The 20149-nt window shown below is 33.6% G+C and overlaps 2 protein-coding genes across 2 annotated transcripts; both read right to left on the bottom strand.

The window, feature by feature from the left end:
- Positions 1-2044: 2044 nt before the first annotated feature.
- Positions 2045-3898, bottom strand: LOC130712085 (auxin-responsive protein IAA31-like). The gene is made up of 4 exons (XM_057561918.1): positions 3528-3898; positions 2913-3121; positions 2716-2812; positions 2045-2607 (listed from the first exon to the last, which is right to left on the bottom strand). Exons 1-4 carry the CDS (start codon positions 3767-3769, stop codon positions 2553-2555), a joined length of 603 nt encoding a protein of 200 aa, XP_057417901.1. The 5' UTR covers positions 3770-3898; the 3' UTR covers positions 2045-2552.
- Positions 3899-13676: 9778 nt separating this feature from the next.
- LOC130714300 (pectin acetylesterase 10-like) lies at positions 13677-19525 on the bottom strand. The gene is made up of 13 exons (XM_057564203.1): positions 19316-19525; positions 18740-18917; positions 18194-18276; positions 17272-17401; positions 17046-17119; positions 16513-16599; positions 16307-16431; positions 16125-16185; positions 15861-15914; positions 15595-15672; positions 15173-15278; positions 14907-15052; positions 13677-14177 (listed from the first exon to the last, which is right to left on the bottom strand). The coding sequence occupies exons 1-13, from the start codon at positions 19508-19510 to the stop codon at positions 14070-14072; spliced, it is 1425 nt and encodes a 474-aa protein (XP_057420186.1). The 5' UTR covers positions 19511-19525; the 3' UTR covers positions 13677-14069.
- Positions 19526-20149: the final 624 nt, after the last annotated feature.

Genomic DNA, 20149 nt, shown 5'->3' on the forward strand with positions numbered 1-20149 from the left:
ACCTATTTTTCTCTATGTCTCTCTATTCTTTCATATATCAAATCCATTACTTCTAACTTCTCTTCTTTTCTCATTCTGAGTTGTCTGTTGAATGTCTGCACTATGTGGATCTTTGTCCATCATTTCATTTTACTAAGTATATATATAATATAATTGTGGTCTGGTTCCTAAATGCCTTGTAGAAGTTCCATTTTTTAATCAGCGTTTTGTAAGAGACAAGAGTTCATACTTGAAATTGAAGTGCTATCATCAATGATTGTCAAGGTTAGATATCACTGTTAGCTGGTGAACATGTTTGATTTACAATCAAATGAGTTAGAGCAACTCCAACCCCAAAATTCTTATTTGGTTTCTTAACACACTATTCAGCACTATTCTTGTGGGCCCGTACTGCCACATCAGACTTAAGAAACTCCTAAGAAACTGGAGCAGATTTTGCTCCAACCCATGATTTCTTAAGTTACTATTTGAAGGGTCCCACCCGTGTCCCACCATACAACATAAATTAATAATATTTATTTTCACCCAATTTAGATTTAACATTTAATACTAAATCAATACTTCAACTTAAAAATAATTTAATTAAAATTAATATTAATTTAATTTTAATTTAATTTTACTTAATATTTAAAACAATTTAAAAAAATTCAAAAAAAAAAGCCCAAACGGGCAGAAAACCGGCTCCAGCCGGTCTGGACCGGTCCACAACGGTGGGATGACCGGCTCAGCCGGTCACCCGCTATAAATACATTATTTTCCTCCCATTCTTCAGAAACTAACCCTAGCCGCTCCTCACCCTTCTCCTTCCTCCTAACCCTCAAGCTCTCTCCTTCACCTTCTTCTTCCTCAAGCTCTCTCCCTTCCACGCCTCCAACCCTAGCCGCAGCCCCCTTCCACGCCTCTAAAGCCCCTCCAAACAACCTCCACCGCCAACAAACACCCACCACCGCAACATACAACCTCCACCGCCAACAAACACCCACCACCGCCAACAAACAACCTCCACCGCCAACAAACACTCACCACCGGCCACGATGCAACATCCACCGCCACCAAAACCCACCTCACAACCATCGAAACCCACCTCACCACCACCAAACACCCACCACCGCAACATAAACCTACCCCAGCCGCCACCAAAGCTTCAATCAAGACCCAGATCGCCCCTCAAGCTTCTGGATCAGACATGCAAGGTGCTTGATCGGTGGTCTAAGCTTTAATTTTTGCTGCTCACTTTGCTCCCTCTCCTTTATTTTTTTTTTTCATGTAAATATCAGGAGATTGAGTGTAAAGTTTTAATTTTTATTGTAAAGTAATAATTTTTATTTTAAAGTTTGAATTTTGTTTGTTGTTTTGGTGTTCTGTTGTTCATCTTCTTTCATCTTCCTTCATTCTGTTTCTTTCCCTCTGAAATCTGAAGCAATCTGTTGAAGCAAGTGAGATAAAATATCATTTTTTAATCTAAGAAACCAAAAAGCAGAGTTCCTTGTGTAAGGAACTCTGCACTGTTGCTAAGATATTAAAAGTGCCAACAAGGCATGCTCCAATGCTGCAAAAAATAAGAAACGGTTTCTTAGCATCTCCACCTGGTCTAAGAAACCAGCGTTGGAGATGCTCTAATAGTTCATATCTATTCTCTGTTGGACACATAGTTAGAATCTTCCTCACTATCATGATGACAATGAAAGCAAAACCACTGTTGTTGACACGAGGGGTGTGGACACCATAAGCATTATGTTGTACCCACAAAGTAAGGCACATCAAAGCAGAAACAGCACAAAAAGACGCATCTAGGGAAATTAGGGAAATGATACCTGCTTTTCATTGTTTAACTATTATTTGCTTAGATAAATTTTGAGCTAACATAAGGGATTGAGTATTTGGTATTTCAACTAGTAGGTATGGCTCATTAAAGGAAGATGTAATAGACAAAATTTCCACCAAAATAATTGAGCTGGATCCAAACCAAGCTTCCAACTTTTTGAGTACACTGTCATAAAAGAAAGACACAAAAAAAAAAACACCACAGCTATGCATTGTAGGTAAGATTGCTAAAAGGGTAAAGCAAAATACCAAATGACTACAATATAATTGGCATAGTTCCAAAACAAGGTGGAAATTTGTTAGATCCCATTCCCACCAAAAAAAACTCAGAGAATAAACACTGTAGCTATGCTATGGACTGAATTGAGAATTTACAGCAGGAGAGCTTGCACTAATTTGACAAAAAAGAGATTATAGTAAGAGAATCATACACTTCATCTTTACTCAAAATTTTAAGACTTTAAAACACCGCATACGTGTGTCTCATTTCTTACATTGTTATCAATTGACTCATTCTTAAACAATATGAGACTCTAAACTCATGTCTATATTGTTGTGTGTATGTAGCTATGATAAATGATAATCATGGAAGCCATTGTTTTTTCTGTGGAATTTCTACTGGTTTTGCCCAACCTCTCAGCCTCTAACTAATAACTAGTAAAAATTTATGAACATTGAAAATTGAGGTGGAGCTTGTGTAGTCAGAGATTGAATGCATTATTGAAAAATTAGCATCTATCAGCTCTTGTGATCTTCAGCCTCTTCACACTGGTCAAGAACATCCTGTATAGAATACAAAATGATCAAAATACTAAAAAAAATGTAGCTGATTGAAGAGTTAAGTTAACAACACTTAATTTAAGAGTTCAATTTGAGGGATTTATCACTTACTCCCAAGGCACATCTCCAACCATCATCCAATCCCCTTCTTGATCCTCATAAGTCAGCACATGAAAATTCCCAGAGTTGTTTGGTTGAGAGTTAGGACCTGAAAAAACAAATTTGATATTAAAATATGGTGGTCTAAAAGAAAGAAGTTACTAAAGGAAATTAATGATGTTATAAAGGGTTTCAATTTCATTGCTTACAGAGAATGATGGTCCTAAACATGTGGCCAAGGGATTTTACAAGCCCATCATAGCTATGATGTTCCAACAGGTTTAGTTTTCTACCAATGGGGATTCCTTCCATGTAGACTTTGACAAACAAAGAAGGTGTCTGGCTCCGATGGTTTTGTTTCTCAACCAGGGTGCTCCTCAATGTGGACTTAATTGGTGGCCAGTCAAATGTTTCCTCCCTGAAAGATAGAATTAACAAAGTTAATGCAACTAATCACACATGCATAAACATGTTCTAAGCAAATAATAGTATCAAGATCAAGGGACACAAACAATTCCATTATAGCATGTTTGGATCAGTTTTTCTTTCCTAAAATCAATTCTGAAACTCAGAAACTACTCACGATAATTAATTATGTCCTTGAAATCAATTGTAAAATAAGGGACACAATTCCATCAAAATATAGAGTTTGAAAATCCTTCTACAATTGATTTTAAAGTTATAATCAATTTTGGGAAGAAACTTATGTCATTTGCTTTTGAGTTCTAGAATTGGCTATGAGCAAAGAAAAACTGACACAAACATCTTAGCTTAAGAAAAGTACAATTGAGAGAGAGGGAGGGAGGGAGGTAGCAATGGTGCACCTTGGTGGTGTTGAATTGAATGCTGACTCTGATTGAGAAGAATGAGAGATACTGAGACCAAGTTTCAAGTCAGTGCTCAAATCTGTTCTGTTTCTTCTGCAGACACTAGAGAGGCAGAGAGATGAAGAGGGAGAGGGTGGTGGTGGTGGTGTCACAGAAGGGTGGTTGTTGCTATCAATGGAAGAAGATGAAGAAGATGATGACTGGGTTTGAGAAGCATCAAATTGTTCTAAGGCTCTCATATCTTCCAATCAATGAAACTGATCACAAGAAAAAGCCGCCACCTTGAACTGATGGGCACCTTATATAGAGAGATATAAAAGTAGATATATATATATATATATAGAGAGAGAGAGAGAGAGAGAGAGAGAGAGAGAGAGAGAGAGAGAGAGAGAATGATGAAGCAAAAGCAAAGCCAAGTGAGAAACATTCTGAGAGTCTCGTTGGTTTTTGATTTGCCATGAGGGTGGGCGACATGTCCACAAGGCCTAAGTTACACGGTCTTCAATTAATTACTTATTTTCAAGTTTTGGTTGGTTGGAACCTTGAAATCTCATTATTTTAATCAAGTTCTTAATGATCTTCCACCCTTTCTTTCTTGCATATTTTAATCTTGGAGATGTGATTATTTTAATTTTAATCAACTCTGTCTTCCATGGCAGATGTCTACACATGATGATGGGAGGACATCATGTTTTGAAAAATTAAATCAGAAAAAAGAAGCAGAGGATTTGGCTCAATAGCCCTGGCCATTAGACATGCTCACCATGTTTAATAATTAATCAAATCAGAAAGAATGAAAAAGTGATCTATGTATAGATTATCGTCTCTTTTCAACATTATTAGTATACTAATAATCCATTGTATAATTTATTGGATTTTCATGTTTGTTTGAGGAGTCTTTAAAGTGAAATTATAGTCAACTTAATTCTTAAAAGATATAGTGTTTGATTACTTTTAAAACCAAATATGGAAATAGGTAAAATAGTTTCTTAAAGATGAACTCAAATTTCAATTTGGTTTTTAAGGAATAGAAACATGAAGTCCTTTTTAATCTTTCAATGATTAAATTCATGGTGATTTCCATCTTTTAATGACTAATTTGATTTTTTTTTAGCTGTTCTCTTAATAGGGAGACGAAAAATAATCAATCTTATATCTATCACGGACTAATTAAAGTGACTATTCACTTTGATTAAAATATCAGATTGTTGTTAGCGTGTTTGGTTTCAAAAAATGATAATAACTCCATAAGCTACACTACTTGTAAAAGTGATTATGAGACTTCACACCGCAAAAATGAACACGTTCTTTCTTTTTTTTCATATGAATTTTTAGAATTTGAGTAAGGTTTAGCTCTACTTCAAAAACTAATTCAGATGTGAGGGTTGCTCTATCTCCTATAAAAATATATTTGATCATATTCTCTAGCCAATATTACACATTACCATTAATTAAACAAACCATGGGCGGAGAAAAGTATTGCAATTTATGTACCATTTTTTGGTGGGAAAACAACCCACTTTGAAAAGCTTTCTAGCCATAACAATCATTATGTCAATTAATATCTTACATTACATAAGGACACTGAATAGAAAGAAACGAGCATCTAGTTACACTTATTTGTTGGCCCCTTTTGGTCTATATCCTTATTTTGTTATTGGAGAAAATGAGATGGCTCCACAAGGTTCAACCAAATTTAACTAAAGTTAAACCAAACTCATGCCAGCATTAGAAGAGTGACTGAGAGTATATATGAGTAGCATTGAATTCAGTCTTGGATACTCAACTCTCCAAGCCAATATATAAAGAAAAGAATGAAATTGACAACTTGGTACACCATCACCAACCCCAGTTTGGCAAATTGGAGTAACTATGATGCTTAGCCTTATGAAGTAAGATGTGAATGTGCTCCAGCTAAATTCTGATGCATTTCAAATAAGATCTCTTGGCTCCTTTTCCTTTTTCTCTTTTGTTCATTTTTTAAGAGGTTCTATAATTTGCCTAGAAAACCATTCATTAATAGGAGGTGCCCCACTCAAATTGATGGAAATCACCATCAACTAATTAAATGGAGAGAAATGACTAGAAGTTGAGTAGAGATTTAAAAAGATGAAATTGTTGGACAATTCAGAAAGAATAATTACAGATAATGAGTGCAAGTTAATGGTTAAGATTATTAAAAGAAAAGTTGAAAAGAAACTTAACGGAAGAATAGAAATGGCTGGGATGACCACCCAAGTTTTTTTTGAAAGAGACAATCCAAGTAGAAAGAGATGAAGTTATGCTACTGGAAATTTTACATGAATATACAGTTTTGACCAACATTTAATTGAAAAAAACTGTCGTAAAAGTTAGCAACAGTTAAAACTGCTGCCATGCTTATGTAGAATATCTATACAAATTTTGATTATAATGGTGTTGGGCTAATTAAAAACAAAAATAGCACAAATTTCGATCATAAACAAGTCAATCAGTAGCTAGATTTTCCAAATCAAATACTCTATTTAAAAAATTAAGGGTGTAACTTTTATAAAAGTGCAAAAGTTCATGAGAGGCGTTACACTGGAGTACATTGAGCTTTTTACCAATTTGTTGGATTTGGTTAATTTGTACTTCAATCTTATAGACGGTAGCTTGGAAAGGGAAAAGTAGTGATCAATAAATTTTTAGCCAAACAAAATCTGAATTAGTTAGATCTTAAGAGGGCAAGTCAGAAAGGTATGTTAACCAAACAAAATTTGAGTGGGTATTTTCCGATTAGAAATAGGAATAAGTCAAAAACAGTCAATTATAAGACCATGTAACCTAAATCCTAATATACAATTTATGTACATTGACCTAATTACTCGACATCATAGATTTTTTATGGATAAAATAAATTTGTTGAAACATTTGCTAAACAACACTATAATTTTGACAGAGATCATGTGTTCTTCGAGAAATTGAGAATGGTGGTGTACAGTGGTGATTGAGATGGAAAGGCAGCGATGCGGTGTGGAACTATGAGGGGAGTTGTACCTGCATGTACTCTAACGCTCAAGTTAACTCAATACTCCCTCCGGTCCTATTTATAAGCATGAAAGAGAAGAAAAATCTTGGTCCTTTTTATAAGAACCAAATGAAAGTTTGAGCTATATTAATTAATTTTTTCCAATGATGCCCTTATTAATTCTAACTTGTAAAATGTGTCTCATTAATTATTCTCTCTCTTTTCCACTTTTCAACACTAATAACAAAGGGTAATTTTAGAAGTTCATTTTAATTTAAGACAAATTTAATGCATTTTATCTAGTTTAACTACATTTCTTAAACTATGCGAATTTTTTTTTTTATGGCTTATAAATAAGACCGGAGGGAGTATTAGAGAGCAAAATCTAAAATTCTTACAAAACAATATGCAAGCAAAACGAGAAATGTTTAATGGTAATATAAATAATTTTTTTGGGTTTTTTTTTTTAAAAAACTACAACTATTCTCCACTTAGGCTTGTCGATTAAATTGGTGTCGATTATTGTAGGTGACAAAACCTTTTTGGCCCAACCTTTTTTTATCAAATATCTAACATATATTTTTTCCGTTAGTTACCAAAAAATATCTAACATATATATAGGTGTAATTATAAATACTCAAATTTGAGATCACTGCTCAAGTTAAAATAACCACGAGACGAGATGATTGATCCTCGCACTTGATAGGGGTAGGGACAACAACGTTAGGCTTAAGTATGTTTAAGTGTCCGAAGTGGATTTTATAATTATTATTGTGTCTAAATGGATATATATTATTTTCTTACAACGTGTGCGGGTGGGGCTGCAAGGATAAAAAATTGAATATATAAAGAGAAAAAGAAAAGCAGCAGAGACAAATTAAACAAATATGCATGATGATTTAAAGTATTACAGTCTCTTTGAAATTTACAGCGTACAATATTCCTTCTTTCTGTCTGGTGCTACATATTTCTAGCTTGCCACCTTTACTTATCATCTTCCCATATCTAGCTGAACACTTTTACCTTCTTTTTTTCCTTTCTAAGACACATATATATTAATATTAACCATAGAAATTGGACCACGCAGATATATATTCATGAATGCATGCAGTTGCATCTTAATTACATTAATCTAAACAGAATTATGATACATAGGCTAATTTTTTTTTTTGTTTACAGTAATGTTTCGCTATGGGTAAGCTTATACTAAACGGTAGACACCAAATCACCAATCACAAAATATCATTCATTTTTTAGATAATGATCAAACATCTGACCTATTACTATTGAACGTACCTCGTGGTTATGGTAGGCTAAATATGATTCAATCAAACAAGCCCACAACATACACAATTCAACCAACTAATCCGACAAAAATTGACTATCTTAAGGTATGAGTCATCCCATCAAACATCTATTATATTCTCTAATAAAAGGGGAGCATAACATAGACAGTTAAATTAAAAAACTACTGTAATAACTTACGAAGTTAAGAATATTTTAGTGCATGTGTATATAAATCTAAATCAATAGAAAATGTTAAAGTCAAAGAGAAATCTTTTGTTGGTTTTTAAAACAAACAAGAATCCATCCGTGACCCCGTGCACGGAATTAAGAGGGATGTTTACTATTACCTAATCAATTCATGGTAATTATATTAACTTTATCTGGACTGTCATTTTATATTTGTTTTTCTTATTTTGACGGATGTCGTCACTTATTTTCTACGTAATTGGATTTGGAAAATCAGAACAAATTATACATTGAACCAATTAAGTTATGTGTAGGCGTGATGAACTTGTTTGGTAATATAATGATCATTTAAGCTTAAAAAATGAAGCAGGCATGATGGGAAAAAGAGGAAAAGAAAGTGAAGTGGAAGATGAAGGGAACAAAACACTTAATGGACACGTACAGTTTGAAGCTCGCAAGTAAGAAATTGTTTGCAATCTTATTCTTATCTGGACAATTTGGCATGTTTGATTCTTGACACCACTTTTTTCAGAATTGAACTAAACAATACTTAAATATCTCGAAAGCGAGGACACGAGCCCAACTTTACGATACATGCAATCATCTACTTAACTCTCTTTCTCTCTATAGACAAAACACATATCTGCATGTGCATAGGCATGTGCTAAACGATAGCACTTTCGATCAATTCCCTCCATTGGAAATTGAGATAAATATGATCAATTGTTGCCAGCCTCCAATTTACGATCCACCATCAACTGTTATAATGAAAAAGAAAAGTGTTTCCATTAGAATTGAAGTGCATGTTTGTAAGTTCTTCAACTATTAACTTTAAACTCAAAATTAATTCCTTTTAGTATGTTCCAATTGATAACGAGAAAATAAAAATTAATTCAAACATGCTAACAATGTTGATCTAGTCTGCCCAAAAGACTATTAATTAGATCTAATATTGTCTGAGGCAGCCCGAAAGTTCCATACCACAAGTTTGATCTCGTTCAACCGTTAGTCTACCTATATAAGCTGACGCATTTATAAGACAATTGCAAGGTTGACTATCATTTGGGAAGTCATTCAAAAAAACTTCACCAAGGCATAATGTCTCAAGTATGACTCTCATATTGTGTATAAACACAAGTTTGATTGTTCATTTACATAAGTATCACTCATTTTGCTAATTCACTGTTCTTCTATTACTTTGAACTATGGTCTCATACTTATTTGAGTGTCGCAAGTGTCTTTGCAGATACACCTTCTGTCGTGTCAACATCACACCGTTGTGTCGGAAGATACGTCTATGATCGTGCAGCATCCACTAACTCAGACTTTAGAAGAACAAATATAGTGTATGTTTACACATTGTGGATGATGAGATTATTTTGAGATCAAGAGCTTTCTAAATTATGCGACTATATATATAGTTACAATTCCGCATTTTATTTATACTTGCACATATGACAATCATATTTGAATTGAAAGTATTCATATTCTAGTAGAGTTTTCTTTCTCGGTTAAAGTTTTTTTTCCATACACGAAATTTCACCTGAAATTTTAATTAAGAAGAATGAATCACCAATCAAGTACCCTCAACTTGAGTAGAAGTTTGTTAACTGGTTAGAGTTATTTAACTCATCTATTTTCTAACTAAGCAATTAGATTTCCTATGTTAATTGCGTTGTTGGTGTTCTTGAATCTGTCTCTAGGCTCTAGCTATTCTGAGATCTGACAAACCCATATGCTAGCATGCAAATGTAATAGTACCTAGCTATATCTATACCTAGAGAGAATGTAACATACGGATGGACAGTTAGACATTTTCCTTTTTTATTTTTAACTTTTCTCTTTTGGTCCTTTTCCATTACACCTCTGTGAAGATGCCATTGCCACTATGATATGAAGTCGTGGCCTAACTTTCTTGGTGCTTCCGATTGTGTATTTATGTTACATGAACTTGGAATAATTTTCTATACAATTACATTTGAAACAGCAAGGAGAGGGTGGTAGTTAGAAGCTACAGGGAACAGAATTATTGCTCAAGAAAGGGAAATAGAGAGATTTAAGATTCGGTTTGTTAAAAACAAGGGTAAAAGAAAAGGTTGTTCCCCCAATGTTGCTTTAGTTGGACATTTCCCCCCTTTTTCTTTATATATTATTTATTTCATGATCAAATTGTTTTGTCACATTGCACTTTGTGTGTAGCTGAAGCATATAGATTTCATCTCTTGGCTTGTTCCCTTTTAATTTCAAAAGTCACATACAAGAAGACATAAGAGGTGGGCGTGTCAAAGGAAGAGGTGGGCCTCGTGCGTTGAGCCCCAATAGTTGCACCTTTGTGTTGGCCCTAAAGATAAACCTACATAACATCTAACTAAACTGTTCCCCTTAATCACATACATGGTCTTCTTTCCATACCTCACCTTGTGATTTTATGAAACCCAATAAAGGTCACTTGTTTAACTCCTTTTCTCTCTTTGACCAAAAAAAAAACTCATTTTCTCTCCTTTTGTGCACTTAATTTTGCACCCATATTGATTGGCAATGACTTTGACTATTCCATCATTTGGAGAGTGTCTCTAATTAAGAGATTAATTTTTTTCATGATATAGATCGAGGTCGTTCGAGCTTTTTTCGGGAGTATGACATGGGTTACTTCAGCGCTCTAACAAATTATTTTTTCATAGATGCGAGCAAGATTTTCCTTTGATATGATGTTTAAGAAACCCAATTTTATGTCAAATGACAATTATGCTAAGATTTGTTCCTCGTTTGACTTGAATATGGAACTTTAGTTGTTTCCTCTAATATTCTATGTGTCTTGTGGGATAAGAATTTCATTTCATAACGCCCATGTTAGCTTGTCTCTGCCTAAGTTCAGTCAATGGAGTGATTTTATGGAGATTGGAGACTTAACGTCAACATTTTGTTGGTGACAAAGATTTCAACTAGCTGAAGTGGAATTGTAACTCCTACTATGACAATTAGGTTCTGATTCAAATCTATAAGTATCAATAAAATTAATTTTATTCATCAAATGGGTCAAGGTATAGAGTTTCCAACAATTATTCATAAAAGATTGAAAACATGATTTTTATGATTGTTGGCCTTACTCACACTTACATAATAACATATATATTAATTTTATAATTAAGATTTAAATAATTTTTAATTTATAGTTTTTTTTCATAGTTAGCTTTAGTATTAAATTAATATTTTTAAGTTTATTATTGTACAAGAAAAAGATATACTAAAGATAAATAATTTATTTAACTGCACATGTAATGAATCCAATTTTATTTCTGGTCAACCACTCTAGATCTCAGTGCATACATGTTTATTAGGTACATATATTGGGCATTGAAGTTACTATCGATGTAGGTTTGAGATTGGATATAGGTCTTTTTCTTAAATAGAAAAAGATACCTTAGTGCATTATCTAGACCTAATCAATTGTTATCTTATCTTTATATATCACGTTGTAATACATGCCTTCAAATAAATAAAAAATCTCAAATAATTTTGGAGTAGCAATATTGGTTCAAAAAGAATATATTATAACTTATGGATTCTGATTTAGGGGAATTTTTTTTTTGCACATTCCTTTTTGCTATTTTTTTTTTGGTAAATCAGAAATTATTCCTTTTTGCTATTTATATACCCAAACCTCATTCACTATTTTTAAATTTTGTTTTAATGATTGGGGGGTGTAAACAGTAAGAAGGGTAGGCAAAAGGAATCCCCCACTAGATAGATTGATGTGGGCTTAAGGTTACAAACTGCAGAGAATATCAACCCTCAAAATTATTTTGTCATGTGATAAGTTCTTTTCCCACCATGTTCTTAAATCAAGGATCACTTAAATGGATCAAAATCATCTGTCCCAATTTCTTGTCTCATTGATTCACTAATATGATTTTGTCATGTCAATAAGAAACTATCCTTATAAGTTTGTGATCAACACAATCATGTTTTTATGTGAAAGTGAAATCATTATTTTACTAGTGGGGCGGGAAAATGGGAAATGAAATGAGACAAAAGATTTCAATCCCACCTTAAGTAGTGTTTATTTAGTTTCGTGATTTGCACATAATCCAAAACAAGTTCACTCAAAAACGAATCAAGTGGAGACTTGCCTACCAAAATAAAAAGAAAAGTTTCTCAAATAAGGCTATGTTTAGTTTTCTGATAGGGAGGGCCATATAAAGTTGTGTCATCATATTTGGCAATTTTAAAAGTACATTCACCAAACTCAGTTACATGCCTAAACACACATTCATCTCAACCCAAATCATGAGTCACTTTTTCGTTGGCCTAAACACACATTAATCTCAACCACATCCAGGCAGGGCTGGCCCAAGGGTCAAGCGACCTAAGAAAGGGCTTTAAGCCTCTAAAAAATTTTTTTTTTTAAAGTAAAAAAATGCCTCATATTTTTGTAAACAAGGCCTTAAAAAAAATAAAAAATACTTTTGTTACTTATTGTTATATGTTAGTTGTTTCTTCCCTAATTTTTCTCAAAAAACATAATTGATAATAAAGGGAAGATGAATTTGAAACTGCCATAATTTCTGCTAAAGAAATTGCTATTGAAATGGATATAGAACCCAAATTTCGTGAAAAACGTATTATTCGTAGAAAAAAACAATTTGATGAAATTGCTGATAATGAAGTTCTAAAATCTCCTGAAGAATCATTTAAATCTGACTACTTTTTGTACATAGTAGATCAAGCAATTAGTTCATTTCAAAGTAAATTTGAACAATTTAAAATATATCAAGATATTTTTGGTTTTCTATTTAGTATTAAGAAGTTAAAGTCTTTAGAAATTGATAGTTTAAAAGAATCTTGTCTTAACCTTGAACATTCATTAAAACACAATGAAAATTCTGATATTGATGGATTAGACTTATTTTCAGAATTGAAAATTTTAAGAGAAATCATACTAGTTGAAAATGATACTCCAATTGACATATTTAATTATATTATTAAACTTGATTCTTTTCCAAATGCTTTTATTGTTTATAGAATAATGTTGACAATTCCTGTAACCATTCGTCAGCGGAAAGAAGTTTTTCAAAATTAAAATTAATAAAATCTTATCTTAGATCAACTATGTCTCAACAAAGATTAAATGAATTAGCTTTATTATCAATTGAAAAAGACATGTTAGATCAAATTGATTATGAAAATTTAATAAATGATTTTGCAACTAAAAAACTCGAAAAATCAATTTTAAATAACAAAAATTTAACGTAGTTTTTTTTTTTTTAAATAAAAAGGCATCAGTTTAAAGTTCGCTTTAGGCCTCATTTTGTGTTGGGCCGGCCCTGCATCCAGGTGAAATGCAGCCTTGTTTATGAAGCGGTCTTTTCAGGCTCATTTTGTTTAATCACGGGCCTAAATAGGTTGGCCCAAACGGACCGGGTTGACAGTTACCATATGCTTTAAGCATGTAATTGGTGGTATATGGGCCCAAGCCCACAAGTTGTCTATTATAATCAAAATTTGCAACTTCTAACTAGAATAGATTTGCACATAGTCATTCAAGTGGTTTTACAATTATAGCAATGAACCCTGCTGCATACATGTCCAATCTGTGAAGTAACATTGCCTTCTTTGTCATGATATTGTAAGATTTCACAAAGCTTATACCAACAACGTTGATGAGGGTTGAGAGTTGAGACAGATAACAAAATGCTATTTCATCAATTCAACAAGTAAAATTAAATACAAAGAGGATAACAATATGTAAATAATAACACAAGAGGATAATGATGAGGAAAGATACAAAAGCTAAACTCCTCACTCACTGGGAACACAGTCCATGTAATTGAAATTCCACAGACAGGAACCGGAATGCACTCACGAAAAAAATGATTCAATGAGAGAATTGAATAAGCTCAATCCACGGTTTATGCTTGTATGAATGAATATTAAGATTTTTGTGACAAATTGACAATATATCAGAGCTTGTATTCCCTGGCAATGACTTTTCTTTCTTTTTTCTGAGATTCTAATGATGCATTTGCAATACAAGGGAAGAAGAAAAGTTATAAAAAGAATAATACTTTGGTGGTCTATCACTTGAAAACCAAATTATGGCAAGTCTTGTCACAAGGGTAAGCACAACCGATAGCCTGGACACTACTTCTGTCAAAAAACCAATTCCCAACAGACTCTGCAATCCCCTGCTTGTATTTTTTAGACAACCATTAGAAGGGTGATGGAACAATAATAACTACAAGCAAACTAAAAGTGAACTGAAGAATAAACAGACAAGTTATACAATGAATGAAATTTATCCTCTAATGGCCTAGTTTCATTTTAAACAGTTTAGTGCAAATTCATCTCAACTTGATTCTAAAAGAAAAATAAATTTAGGAAAAAGCTTATGTGAGTAGCTTCTGGGTGTCATAATTAATTATATGAGGAAAGAGAATATGCTATAAGTATTCATGTAGCAAGGCATATAAGTATGTGTTTGGTTCCTCATTAGGGACCTCAGAATCAATTCTGATAGTGCAAAATCAATTCTAAATGATAATATAGATTTTTTATATTCATTTTGGAGAATTGATTTGAGTCCTAAAATTAATTTTGGTAAAAGCTAGAGAGAGTAGCTTCTGCATTGAACATAATCAATTTAGAGATTTGACAACTAGATTTCACAACATAACCCTACGACAACCATTTTTTTCATAAACGTATCCAGATATAAATTACTTCACTTCACTTTCAACTCCCTTTCACTATAATCAATTTTGCAAAAATCAATTGTGGACAATGCTGATCCAAAGTCCAGACACGCGCACTAACAAGTGTTCCTAGGAACCAACTCTAGTTTATGTCTTCCACCAGGTTGACAAAAGTAACATAATGAGTTATCTGTAATGAATGAGTTAGAAGAATAGACGTACTTTATTTCCAATACGAGGAGAATTGCGAGCAAACCATGTATCTTGTCTTTCAGACTGGCAATGCGAGAAACATGAATTTATGAACAACCCATTTTTACGAGCCCTTGAGAAGCCTCTTGTAACTCTAAGCATTTGACTACGGAAACCTGTTTCATTCAAGGTTGATGATATTGCCACTAAGCAGTAACCATACTGAGAATAACTGGGATCATGAAACTCAAAATGGTAAAAGCTAAAAACTACTCTTGAAAATTTTAATTAGTTACCTTGGAGATACTGTATCTGTGGTGAACTGCAACGTGCATAATTTTTTCTGCATTCCATCCAATTCCAGTGATAATCAGCAGATGGTGGAGCAACACTCTCTTGAACCTGAGAAAAGTGAAACCAATCACAGATAAGAAACTCGCTGACCAGTGACAAGAGCTTGCTCCCAAATAAGCATGGATTTTTTCATGGGATGAATTTAATAATGTGAAAGCTGTAAGTTTAAGATTACTGATTCAAAGGAACAATATCATTTCTTTTCTTTTATTATTAGGATGTGGAACAATTGCATAGTTTTTACTCCTATTCATGTTCTCTTAACCTGACACAGGTAAAATTAGAGGGGTTCTTAATTTTAAAGAGACTATTATTTGACTTCATGTTGGAACCAACTGTGAAGGAAATGGTGGAAGGAAATTACCTGCCAAGAATCATATGCTGCATTCAGAAGAAATAGTGGTGTCCTAACACTGGCAATTAAGTGCTGAGGGAAAAAGCACTGAAAATAAAATACCACAAAAAGGAAATGAGATGTCTCTCTACATTGAATTTTTTTTTACAAATATTAGAATTCCATCTACATATTATACCCATTTTCACAAAATATATCTCCTCTCAATTGACAAAAATAGAATTCAATTATAATAGTTGTGTAATTTTACAATAATGAACCAGAGTAGTAGTTACCAGAATTGGATTGAGGTGACTGGCACAACTCCTTGGAAGGTTCCTTTGCACTCCCTGCCATGCAAAGATACATATATTAATTAATGTTCCAGCCATAATATATGTCTTGCTAATATTCAAGTAAAATTAGAAGTTACTGACAGCATCCAACCATAAAATTGAAATAGAAGACAGAAACTAAGTTCATAGATTCCTCTCGTTTTACTATCTACTATGAAATAGAAACAGAAGACAGCAATAAGAAATTTTCAATTTAGAACATACATGTAAGGTGACCACAGCTCTGAACATATTCCTTAAATTGCGATGGCCAGATACGTCAACACTGCAATTTTGCAATTTCAGACAATTATTTTCTCACTAAAAGTATATGAACTAATCAGAAATCTATAACCAGATCCTATGAATAATAGATAAGAATTGAAAGTTTATCGGATGATGTTTACGAATCAAGGAATAATCCAGCATCACTTAAGCACTTCACTCTTGTGGTTCTAGGAAACAATCCGCTAAATTCATCACAGTGTAGTATAGATGATAAACCTCCAGCAGAACATCCAGATAGAAGAGCCTAAAACGGAAACACATAAATGATGTCAAACAGAATCCAGACAGCCGAAGTTTTTGTTCCTGAAAATTTTCAAAGGTAAACCTGTTTAGCATAGCGCATCCCTTTTGACTTTAAATCTTCCATAGCAGCTTGCCAGATGCGTTGCCCTCTGAAATACAACCCTGCTGCCTGAGCAAAGATAAATTCAATATTAATTCAATCACATTCACCATCAACCCAATCCAACAATGCTACCAGAGTAAACTTATGAGCACTTGAATGGGGTAGTCCTGATTTAACAAAGGTAAAATTCACATTAAACAAACTGATAAAGAGATTGGAAAAAGGAATAACTTGAATTAATATATTGGAAAGCAGGTTAAAATTATAAGGGGGAAAATAGCATATCATAAGGGATAACTAGTGAAATAAATATAATAAGAGAAAAGGAAAACGAAAGGGTTCACTCAGTGACAAGCTGAAGTAGTTAATTTCTTTTTTGCTGCAAATCCAAGTTCAAGTAACTAATTTTATATTTATTTATTTTATGTTGCAAATCATACTGAACAGAACGTATGCCTCCTGGAGGAAGCTAGTGTTGAAAAAGAGCTTGCATAGTTGCATCCCCGCTTTACCTCATTTTGACTGTCCCCACTAAATGATGCACCATCACAATAGCGAATTTTCACTCTATTCCAATTGAAAAAATCTGCAGATATAATCATCCAAAAGAAAGGTGGAGTTAATTTCTATCTAAAAATGAAAAACAAGCATACACAGGTTTGCAAACATGTCTTGGCCTCTCGGGTGTTTAATGGGGCAAAAATAAATAGTGGTGCATTTGAGTCTGAGAGTTATAACCTGGATTTTCCTCAGCCTTGTTGCTTAGTATCCCAATAAATGGTATATATTTTTCCATAAATGCTGATGAACCATGACGTGTTTTCTTACTATAAACACAATTTCTGATAGTTCCACACCAGCCTCCGCCCTGTCACCAAAAGGTTTGTTGAAGTTATTATGGCCAAACAAATCAGCAGGATATATGGAGATCTCTGAAATCAACACCCATGGCTATATTCTTCTCTTCATATTTCGGAGGTGAATCTGATACTGCATCCCCATCCAATCAATATGGGGATGTTATGTACATTTTAATTTCCCTATACCTTATCGACAACGCGTAACTTCTACCAAATTACTAAATTGAACCATAACCAGTTTAATGGTCCATCAACAATATAATGCTAATAGAAAGTTATTTAATTAAGTTACACACAAAGAACTGGAGAAACCGAAAAATAATGCAGTGATTGGAGTCCAAACATTTCATTCATTATATTAAACTGCTGTCCAATATTACTTGGCTTGGGGTGTCTCTGGTTCTATCAAGGGATATATCATACATCCATGCAAATTCACCTATAAGTTAACAATATTAAAATCTGGCCAGAGCAGTCTTGTATTAATAGATGAACTGGTATCATATTTTCTGCATGTGAGGTATAAGGCAAACAAAGCTTCCTTCTAAATTAAGACCAACACCAGAAAGCAAGAAATCTTGAATATATATTATTATTATGAGTTAAGTGTGCCAAGGTGTTGATTGAATGATTTCAGATTGCATGAGCATAGTCATTCTAGCCAATCAGTCAACATGGCAATTGGCAAATTTTACAGAAAGCAAAGAAATTGATAGGGATGATTTTAGTTTGCCAGAATAAAACAACCAGAGTGTCCTCTCTCAGGTGAACTTAGTTCAAATTTCAAGTGTCTAACATACCTCCAATTGTATGAGCCAACTGTTTGATCCTGAACCATATCCACGGTGCAAGTGGTAACCCGGTAAAGACCCATCCAGGCATACTGCATAAAAGAACACAAATCATGACATATGATAAAAAGCAATTATCTGGTAACTTTTTGTGTGTTTTGCAGCTGTCATCTGCCAAATGATTCTAAAAAATGAAAGGGCCCAAATAGCAAACAAAGTCAACCATGTAATCTACAAAAGTTTGATTAGATATCATATCTCAGATCTCAACTAAAGCCAGGAAACCTAACTAATAGCTGCATTTTAGAAATCAAGAACACCTTCAATATTCTTCTTCAAGGTCATTCATCAAGCAGGAAGGAGGCACAAACAAAATGCAGTAAATTATTATCTAAATAACATGCCTTGAAAACAATACCCCATATGCACAAAACAACTATTGGCAACTACATTATTTGATCAAGCAAACTACTATAAAAGAGGCACTAAAATAAAAAAAAATTACACACTATGGAGCAAAACAGAGTTTATGACTTCATGCAAAGAGGCACATACCAGCTCCTTTAGCAGCAGCACCATTAATAAGAGTAAGTCCAACCATCAAAGGTCTATAGAAACCTCTTCCAGTGACATATTGCACTTCTTCCAAAGTAGCATTCTCAAACCCTTCCACCCATTTCCCAATCACCAAACCCACAAACACAAACATCCACAGCTTCTTCATGCCTCCACACTTGTTTGTTTGAGACATTGCCAAATGCAACAACAACAACAAAAAACAAAAAAGACAGTGACAACTTAAAGCAAGAAAAGAGACAGTGTTGTTGAAGAACAAGTATATTCTTTAGAAGAGGGTCAAACTGTGGAATTATCAAAGCACAGTCCTAAAAATGGCAACAATAAATGACCAAGTTTTTGACTTTGTGAAGAAAAATGGCATTCAATGCAGCAATAATAGCGCCAAATGAAAAAAGGAGGGAACTTTTTTCAGGATGAAGTTAAATGCAGATGACCAAACAGTGTGCAATGTGAGAATCGATTTTTGAGAGTAAATAGCATCAAATGAAGATGAATAAATGGATGGATGATGATGAACTAGAAAGTTGGTGATTGTGATACTAAAAATCTCACCGACATAGACATTGGCATGAGAGGAAGGAACCCAGGGCAGAGCTGTACCTCACTCCCATCACTCTCACTCAGTGTGGAGCCCTCTCTCACTCTGTTTTCCAAAATCTGTTTCCATACCAAAAGGTGACCCACCTTTTCTAAACTTATGGTATTCAGTGATTCACAAAGAATTACAGCAACTAATCTGCTCGTCATTGATACTTGCACTAAACAATAAACGGTCGATCATGAAATGTGTTTTATTCTCATGGACAATGAAATGATCGAATTTGACCTTATAATTAAGAGATGATGTGACCAAATAAGTCACACCTCAAGGTTAGAGGTGACCCACCTAATGAAAATTTCAACTTGTCTTGTTCATTTAATGCAGTGGTACCATTATCATAATATCTATATTGCATTTATTGTTTATTGTTTGGGACTATGAGCTCTGAAAACCCCATATGCCATATGGCTCCCACCCTAACATGTGATGAAAATGGAATCTATGATGAAAAGGAATCAACAACTCACCTCAATCAATGTCATTCTTCATTTTAAATTGGGAAGCACCTCAATTTAAGGTTACATTGATTTGCTCTTTAGTAAATTGGAAAAAGAATGTGTGGGATAATGTTTTTTTATTTATTTCACATGGAACAGTATAGATATTGTATGAGTAAAATACACTCACCCCCCTCAAGGTTTACAAGAATGACACTCCACCCCATTCTTTTTTAAAATCTACACTCCACCCGATTTTTTATAAAGGCAAAATTTAGTGACGAAAACAAATTCGTCACTAATAAAAAATAATTACTAATTAGTTAAAATTTAAATAAATTTAATGCA

Source organism: Lotus japonicus, chromosome 4, assembly GCF_012489685.1.
Source record: "Lotus japonicus ecotype B-129 chromosome 4, LjGifu_v1.2".
In the NCBI taxonomy this organism is placed as follows: domain Eukaryota; kingdom Viridiplantae; phylum Streptophyta; class Magnoliopsida; order Fabales; family Fabaceae; genus Lotus; species Lotus japonicus.

Bases quoted from the DNA above. Each gene is read 5' to 3' on its own strand.
- LOC130714300 (XM_057564203.1), bottom strand. From the start codon at position 19,510: ATGACGAGCAGATTAGTTGCTGTAATTCTTTGTGAATCACTGAATACC. The intron at 16,600-17,045 runs GTAAAGCGGGGA...ATCTTTGCTCAG, and splicing joins GTGGGGACAGTCAAAATGAG to GCAGCAGGGTTGTATTTCAG. The intron at 15,915-16,124 runs GTATGTTCTAAA...TTTGCATGGCAG, and splicing joins GAGCTGTGGTCACCTTACAT to GGAGTGCAAAGGAACCTTCC.
- LOC130712085 (XM_057561918.1), bottom strand. From the start codon at position 3,769: ATGAGAGCCTTAGAACAATTTGATGCTTCTCAAACCCAGTCATCATCT. The intron at 2,813-2,912 runs GTAAGCAATGAA...TTGTTTTTTCAG, and splicing joins GTTTAGGACCATCATTCTCT to GTCCTAACTCTCAACCAAAC. The intron at 2,608-2,715 runs GTAAGTGATAAA...TATTCTATACAG, and splicing joins GTTGGAGATGTGCCTTGGGA to GATGTTCTTGACCAGTGTGA.